Raw genomic sequence first — 8,869 nt, 5'->3', positions numbered from 1 at the left:
TCCAAAAGCTGATACTAGCCTACAGAGGAAAATGTTGGTAGCTCAGGCAGCGCAAGGGTCTTTGGTTTGTTCGCTAAGCTGCTGATTGCAAACGTTTCATCACCAATCGACGTCAAATCATCAGTGCGTTGTTAGAGAGCGTCGTGGTGAGTGGTGATTGGTTGGTGGTTGTGCGTTGAGTAGTGTTGTTTGTGTATTAATATACGTGCTCCCGTCCGGGGCTGACGTTCGATGACGATTAGTTGTTCGGTCGGGAGGTTCCATCGGTTGCTATGTTGAGTGGGACCATACCGCGAGGAAGTTACGCACACGAACAAAGAAACACAACGCACCGTTAGAAGTTTGACCCCTTATCCCCGATAGCCATACACAAAGACCACGAAGGCTACAAACTGCATCTGGAAAACGCAAATATTTGGGCGCACGGAGACACGAAACATGGAATGTAATTTCTGGGATCATGGTACTCCATGGCGGACTCGATCAACTGATGCATTGGACTTAATCCAATTTACACACCACTACATGCAAGGGACCAAAATCGCGACCGAACTACTCAAGGAGAACCGAATATCGGATTCACAAACAAACAAACAAGGAACGCCTTGGAGTCAGAACAATAAACGTCACAAGCCGGAACTGGGAAGGGTCAAGAACAGAGGCTACTCCAGCATCAACCAAAGTACCAGGGCAGGAGATGTCAAGATCAGGGACACGTGGACAGTGACGAACCAGGACACAAGATAGCAGAACAACGGGTGGAATCTGCCGACCGAACAACTAATCGTGATCGAAGGCCAGCCCCGGACTGGTGCACGTATGTTAACACACACGCAACACTACTCAACGCACAATCACCAACCCATCACTACGCACCACCATGCTCTCTAACAACGCACTGATGATGTCACCTCGTCTGGTGATGAAACGTTTGCAATTAAATTGCCCAGCTCAGCGAACAAACCAACGACCAGATAACAGCTTGTCATGTATACTTTTCACCCTTTCGTTCAGACAACATACAAACACTACATCTAGCCTACTGTCCCTAACTTCTTCCTTTGGTACCCAACCAAATCAGCTGAACAACTCCACATGATCAGAATTCAGCACAGAGCATGACTCAAGCTAATTGACCTTATCTTGGATCAAAGCCCTCTTTCGGTTCACTCATCCGTTACATCGCTTTGTACGTTGACTGGTTCGCCAGACACCTGACACCACAACTCAACCAAGACAAGTGCTCTTGATGTTGAATGCTCCCCGGGAAAGGTATAACACTCAATGAGATTGCATAAGATTGGTCCGTCTGCTTTGTACTAGGAAGTTCATATATTCTTGATCAGTTATTGTTCGTGATTTTTCCTTGTTTCCGGGTCTGTGTTATACCTCGCTACTTTCCACACTGGGCTCTCCATTGTACTAAATCACGACAGTACCACTTGAAGAGAGAATATTTCTGTTTTCGGGTAATGTACCAGTAATGCCGAAGATGTCACTCATCAAGCTTAACCCTGGAGCGTTGAACCTGACTCAAGAATAAAGTACTTCCTCCACATAACCGTTCCTCTCCGGCCCAAACTAATGAAGTTACCACTCTCAGGAGATGACATGCTTGGGAGAAACCAACCAGGGCCACTTTCGCCTAAGCCCCCTTCACTGATAAGGTATTTCATAGAAAGAACTACCACAGAGCAGTTGCTAGGTTTTGTCAAAACCTCTAGACAATCTCCTCGAGGAGACTGGAGGATCACGCCCCCCGAATTGTATGTAGTTTGTTTAGCATTGAGATCGAATTTGCGAGGTTCAACTAGCGCTTCAGTCGTTTTCAATAGAAGTTTTGTCCCGTCAGTGAAGCTAAAAAGCCGGAAACCATTCCACAATGGATTCAAACCTGTTGGGAATCATCAGCTGTACACCTCTCAATAAACTCTGGGGAGTTTTAAACTCGTGATTAATTGGCTGGTAATGTGAACACTGAACTGTTGGATCGCCAGCTACTGAGCGGCAATTTGATTAACTTCTACCTTCGACAGGATGTCGGACCACTTATTCCTCATTCATATCACGTGGTCCCCCTTGAATGACGACTTCTCAAATGAAAGTTTCACTCATCTTTTGAATCTATTCTCCCTCTGAGCTACTTGTTCGTTGCTTCGGTTCTGATTTTTTAGGTATATTTGTTTACTTGTGATATGCACTTGACGCAGCGTTTCAAGGTCGTTGTCATTTAGATGCCCGCTAACTAGACGTGATCCGGGACTCACTCGTGTCTTCTTTCCAACTAGGTAACAAGACTGGGAACAGAAGATCGGCCAACGTATGCTCCGTCGGTTACTCCGATCTATTTTGTTTGAGTAAGGACGACTTGTGGGATGCACTGAGAGAGTACCCGGAAGCCAAAGAAATCCTCATGAAACGCGGTGAAGAGATACTGCGCAAGGATAATCTCATTGACGAAGAAGTACTACGGAAAGCCAAAGAACAGAAGGAAAGTTTGGACGAATATGTTCGCCGTTTGGAGGGAACCGTGAATAATTTGAGCACAAGGCTAGCCAGACTTATCGGAGAGTATGGGGCTAGCCAAGCGAAACTGAAGCGTCGAATCACACAGTTGGAAGAGTATCAGTTTCACATGCAGAGCCAACAAACGGAACACAATGATCTTCAGCCAGACAATGCAACCTCGATAACGCCCCCTAAAAAAGAATCATATCAAAATCAACAATTCCTCATGATCCCACAAGACTTTCGTCATGCTGAGTCTTCTGACAGCGGTGGTTATCAAATGAGAAGGCATGATTCTTTTTGTCAAAGGCTTGTTATTTCACTGGGTCAACCCTGTTGAACTCCCTAAAATGATCAGGCACATTTCCAATGGGACAGCCCTTCTGCTCCACACGGCACTTCATTTACGGGGGATGTTGGCAACGTGAAACTGAGATTTGAAAGAAGGGTCATGAACAAGCTAGAAAACGTGGGGAATTCGATCATGCCTCACTCGTTATTCCTAGGCAACACGGACTATCGAAAACGAGCATTTTAAGCTACATTCGCCCGGAAGAATGACTATTCCTGATCGTCATACTTTTGTCTACAAGAATCAGGTAGACTTCACCCTTTCACAAACCAACCTATCCGTCATCACGCAAACCAATCCACAGGGCCGTCCCCACTTTTCAAACCGTCAGCAAACTGCAGTTGAGAGAAACATGTAAAGATATGAGGATTCAAATCACTTTCTACTAGTCACAACAATCCTACTACTGTTTACCTAACTCTTCTAATCGGTCGACGGTGGATTCATATTCATAACTTCTTTCAGCAAAGGCTTTTGGTCCGCACAACATACTCTGTTTTTCGAATTCAGCTTACGTCTACCTAAGAGTAGGTTTCGCCCCACCGGGCTCCAGACGGAGTGGAGAGGTAGTATTGCTAACGAAGCAATATTCCTTAAAGACTATCCGATAGTAGATTGGTCATCGTTGTGTACTTCCAGTTCCTGTGTTATAACCAAACTAATGAAGTTACCACTCTCAGGAGATGACATGCTTGGGAGAAACCAACCAGGGCCACTTTCGCCTAAGCCCCCTTCACTGATAAGGTATTTCATAGAAAGAACTACCACAGAGCAGTTGCTAGGTTTTGTCAAAACCTCTAGACAATCTCCTCGAGGAGACTGGAGGATCACGCCCCCCGAATTGTATGTAGTTTGTTTAGCATTGAGATCGAATTTGCGAGGTTCAACTAGCGCTTCAGTCGTTTTCAATAGAAGTTTTGTCCCGTCAGTGAAGCTAAAAAGCCGGAAACCATTCCACAATGGATTCAAACCTGTTGGGAATCATCAGCTGTACACCTCTCAACAAACTCTGGGGAGTTTAAAACTCGTGATTAATTGGCTAGTAATGTGAACACTGAACTGTTCGATCGCCAGCTACTGAGCGACAATTTAACTTCTGCCTTCGACAGGATATCGGACCACTTATTCCTCATTCATATCACGTGGTCCCCCTTGAATGACGACTTCTCAAATGAAAGTTTCACTCATCTTTTGAATCTATTCTCCCTCTGAGCTACTTGTTCGTTGCTTCGGTTCTGATTTTTTAGGTATATTTGTTTACTTGTGATATGCACTTGACGCAGCGTTTCAAGGTCGTTGTCATTTAGATGCCCGCTAACTAGACGTGATCCGGGACTCACTCGTGTCTTCTTTCTAACTAGGTAACAAGACTGGGAACAGAAGATCGGCCAACGTATGCTCCGTTGGCTACTCGGATTTATTTTGTCTGAGTAAGGACGACTTGTGGGATGCACTGAGAGAGTACCCGGAAGCCAAAGAAATCCTCATGAAACGCGGTGAAGAGATTTTGCGCAAGGATAACCTCATTGACGAAGAAGTACTACGGAAAGCCAAAGAACAGAAGGAAAGTTTGGACGAATATGTTCGCCGTTTGGAGGGAACCGTGAATAATTTGAGCACAAGGCTAGCCAGACTTATCGGAGAGTATGGGGCTAGCCAAGCGAAACTGAAGCGTCGAATCACACAGTTGGAAGAGTATCAGTTTCACATGCAGAGCCAACAAACGGAACACAATGATCTTCAGCCAGACAATGCAACCTCGATAACGCCCCCTAAAAAAGAATCATATCAAAATCAACAATTCCTCATGATCCCACAAGACTTTCGTCATGCTGAGTCTTCTGACAGCGGTGGTTATCAAATGAGAAGGCATGATTCTTTAAGTTCTCTGGACTCTTCGTTGAGCAGTGCTACCATAAACTGAATACCGCTGGACATCATTCACACCAGTGACAAATCAATCATACGTATCAAGCATCAGAAGCCTTGCAACATGCCCAAGACGTTTAATAGGCCAACAATTCCCCCTTGAGAAACGAGTAACTTTTGTTCTTAAGATCAAGGATGTACATTTCAACCGTAAAAGTGGATTGTGTTGAATCCGAACGGACCTCAAACGTTCGCTGAGTGATTTGAATCACATTAGTAGGCTAATTTTGTTCTTCTTTCGAAGCCATTTTAGCAACTGTAAGTGCAAGTGTAGGTTTCAAGTGTTTGCGTCTTGTGTGTACAATAAACTTGGTCTTCAGATGACAAATTTGTCAAAGGCTTGTGAAAAATACTTGGAACCGATTGGGTAGTGTGGAGCTACGAGCGTATGGAAAGCGGTCTTAGATAAGCCGAGTTGACACGTGACGGTGTGGTTGTCAATCCACTTAGGATCATTAGAAAAAACCGGGGGGTAGGGTGGAAACCCCAACCGACCAAAGGTCACAGCATCCCTCCTACACAACTTTCTTAGCACTAGCTCACCCACACAGACTAACAGAGGGTTCAAATGAAGTTCAAGAGGAACCATCAAATGAACCGAAGCAGAAGAACTAGACTTTAGGCAGGACCCCACCGACCCAACACTTGCTCAACCACTCTAACACTAAAATCCCTCGGCCCACACCCAACAGAGATTTAGTTTGGCTTAGCTGATTGGTTCTCCTTCCGCCTTAAATCTCGACCAACCTCGGAACCTAGTCACTTGGCCTGATGAAGCTTTTGTGTCAAAAGCGAAACGCTGCCCAGCAATAAATCTACCGACTGTCACCAAACTTTTCCGAAAGCGATGACTACCCAATCGGTTCCAAGTATTTTTCACAAGCCTTTGACAAATTTGTCATCTGAAGACCAAGTTTATTGTACACACAAGACGCAAACACTTGAAACCTACACTTGCACTTACAGTTGCTAAAATGGCTTCGAAAGAAGAACAAAATTAGCCTACTAATGTGATTCAAATCACTCAGCGAACGTTTGAGGTCCGTTCGGATTCAACACAATCCACTTTTACGGTTGAAATGTACATCCTTGATCTTAAGAACAAAAGTTACTCGTTTCTCAAGGGGGAATTGTTGGCCTATTAAACGTCTTGGGCATGTTGCAAGGCTTCTGATGCTTGATACGTATGACTGATTTGTCACTGGTGTGAATGATGTCCAGCGGTATTCAGTTTATGGTAGCACTGCTCAACGAAGAGTCCAGAGAACTTAAAGAATCATGCCTTCTCATTTGATAACCACCGCTGTCAGAAGACTCAGCATGACGAAAGTCTTGTGGGATCATGAGGAATTGTTGATTTTGATATGATTCTTTTTTAGGGGGCGTTATCGAGGTTGCATTGTCTGGCTGAAGATCATTGTGTTCCGTTTGTTGGCTCTGCATGTGAAACTGATACTCTTCCAACTGTGTGATTCGACGCTTCAGTTTCGCTTGGCTAGCCCCATACTCTCCGATAAGTCTGGCTAGCCTTGTGCTCAAATTATTCACGGTTCCCTCCAAACGGCGAACATATTCGTCCAAACTTTCCTTCTGTTCTTTGGCTTTCCGTAGTACTTCTTCGTCAATGAGATTATCCTTGCGCAGTATCTCTTCACCGCGTTTCATGAGGATTTCTTTGGCTTCCGGGTACTCTCTCAGTGCATCCCACAAGTCGTCCTTACTCAAACAAAATAGATCGGAGTAACCGACGGAGCATACGTTGGCCGATCTTCTGTTCCCAGTCTTGTTACCTAGTTGGAAAGAAGACACGAGTGAGTCCCGGATCACGTCTAGTTAGCGGGCATCTAAATGACAACGACCTTGAAACGCTGCGTCAAGTGCATATCACAAGTAAACAAATATACCTAAAAAATAAAGCATCGATGATGAACACTGATGTCATGCTGTCGATGATGATGATGCTGTTTGCGGGCACTTCACCTTAGTTCAGGAATACTCGTACCACTCGTTTCGACCGTCATTGATTCGCAGTGTCCATTCTGAAATCACGGCCAACCATAACCTGCGCAATGTCTGTGAACTTGAATCGCCCGCAGTCCTTGTGGAGCACAGTCCCCAGCCTATCACACTTGACTCGTTTATTGTAATGGCGTTCTAGAGGACTGCGAAGTGCTTCCAATCAGAGAGAGAATTGTTTGTCTTGCAAAAATTCAGACTGAAAACAGGTGAATTAGTTCCTAACTGTGATGACCTTGATTGTAGTATTGATTACAGATTTTGAATGTCTTCTACCAAGTTTCAGACCTCTTCTAAAACTGTAGACTCATTCTGGTGTTCCCGTATCTTTCATTCAGTGGAAAATATGCGCTTGAAATATCGTTTGTTAAACCCACCAACTGAATTTCAAAGTATCGATATTTCAATTTCTGTTCATTTGTGGTTCAGGCGTCTAACATTTTCAGTGCAACAGGGTGTCCGAACTTATTTCATCCTTTGAAAATTGCTCCGTTTAGAGCCAAAGAATTCCTCCGATTTCTATAGCAATTTCCAATCGATCGCCCAAATATCTACCCTGTTCACCCATTCCAATCTTCTCTCTGCTTTTTAGTTAAAGTTATTCAGGTTTCTAACCGTTTCTAAGCTCACATAGGCGGCTCAACACTGTATAGCATAAATACTACTCACAATGTTGCTGAAAATTCTTCGACAGCTCACGACCGATTTCGCCCTTCTTGGGGCTCATCAGGTAGGCCTATTCTCCGAGTTTTAGCCATGCTTATGTTCTACCTAAATCTAAATTGCACGAAATTAGCGAAACAGACTTATTTGCATTCGCCCTTCTGGGGCTCATCAGGTAGGCCTATTCTCCGAGTTTTAGCCATGCTTATGTTCTACCTAAATCTAAATTGCACGAAATTAGCGAAACAGACTTATTTGCAAACAAATTCGATTTTGCGGGAGAAGCACCTGGAACCCAGCTGAATCTCTCGTTTTTTGATATTTCTAATGAATTTCATTACTTAGTTTCCACGGTGCAGTGAATATATTTAAAATTCTAAAGGTTATTCTTCATGAAACATTCCCGCAGATGAGACATGCCTCGGCAGTAGAATGCGACAAGTTTGTGGTCAAAGTTTCCGCAGAGCCTACCATTTTTTCGCGGAGCTTTGTCACCAGCCGACATGAAATCCTCAGTGCGTGTGGCATAATGAGGCATTTTGTAGGTTACAGAGTTGGATGCAGGTCATGAAAGTCTATCTAGGAGGTTATTCTCGGCCACAATCTTTGAGTACAACTCACTAGTTAACGACTCGCATAACAGGTAAGGTTGCTCACTTGCAACCAAACCACTGAACCCTCCCTTTTGATGATATAAACTCGATTACTGATAAAACGTTTGCAGTCCAGCTGTCAAGCCCGACGAGCAGACTGACAACCAAGCAGCGCACCTGAACTACCTATATTCCACAACACAGCTACTAATCTTATCTCACACACTAAGTCCGTGTTGGCTTTTGTTGTGTTAACTCCATATTCTAAACCAATTTGACCGCAACAGTTTCAAGATTATTTACCTACAAATAGCACATGACTTGTCAAGATATTATTGTTCTTTCCTGATGGAACATATTGCTCATGAGTTCGCCGAAATAGTTCGGCAGCCCACTTCCAGCTTCATCCTCCGTACTTATTTGTTTTCAAGTGGAACATAATGTTGACAAAACTAGGGGATCACGCCTTCTTGATGAGCTTCAAAAAGGGCAAAGCCGGTAGTTGGCTGTCAAGGAACTTTCAGTAATTTTATGGGTAGTGTACCGTCAGGAGAATAGACCAGGTGTCTTCAGTCTCGTACCAACTGAAACATTGTGCTGAAAACTCGGCTGAGGAGTATCATAGGAGTTCTGATACAAGGGGGCTGGAGCTCACTGTGTTCTAGTGGCTCATGTATCCCTGACCCACTCAGATATACTGGAAGTTTTCCCTTCGAAACTCGCAATATTTCTCGTACCAGGTTGGCCACTGGATAGAGCTCCGATGGGCGCGGTCTCTTGGTACTCCAGACTTATGGTTGGAACAGAC

The 8,869-nt window shown here is 44.3% G+C and overlaps 1 protein-coding gene across 1 annotated transcript in view; it reads left to right on the top strand.

Annotated features, from left to right (window-relative positions):
* The window catches only part of T265_00638 (hypothetical protein), a gene marked incomplete at both ends in the record, with an annotated part of 26,286 nt that extends 21,502 nt beyond the window's left edge, over positions 1–4,784 (top strand). Inside the window, 2 exons of the mRNA XM_009164466.1 lie at positions 2,289–2,777; positions 4,222–4,784. Of these exons, the coding sequence (XP_009162730.1) occupies positions 2,289–2,777; positions 4,222–4,784 (1,052 nt within the window). The remainder of the gene's footprint in view (positions 1–2,288; positions 2,778–4,221) is intronic.
* Positions 4,785–8,869: the final 4,085 nt, after the last annotated feature.

The sequence above is a fragment of the Opisthorchis viverrini genome (genome assembly GCF_000715545.1).
Source record: "Opisthorchis viverrini unplaced genomic scaffold opera_v5_6, whole genome shotgun sequence".
NCBI classification, from domain to species: Eukaryota; Metazoa; Platyhelminthes; class Trematoda; order Opisthorchiida; family Opisthorchiidae; genus Opisthorchis; species Opisthorchis viverrini.
The sequence above is the reverse complement of the archived record's forward strand: the minus strand, read 5'-3'. Positions and strand labels throughout refer to the sequence as shown.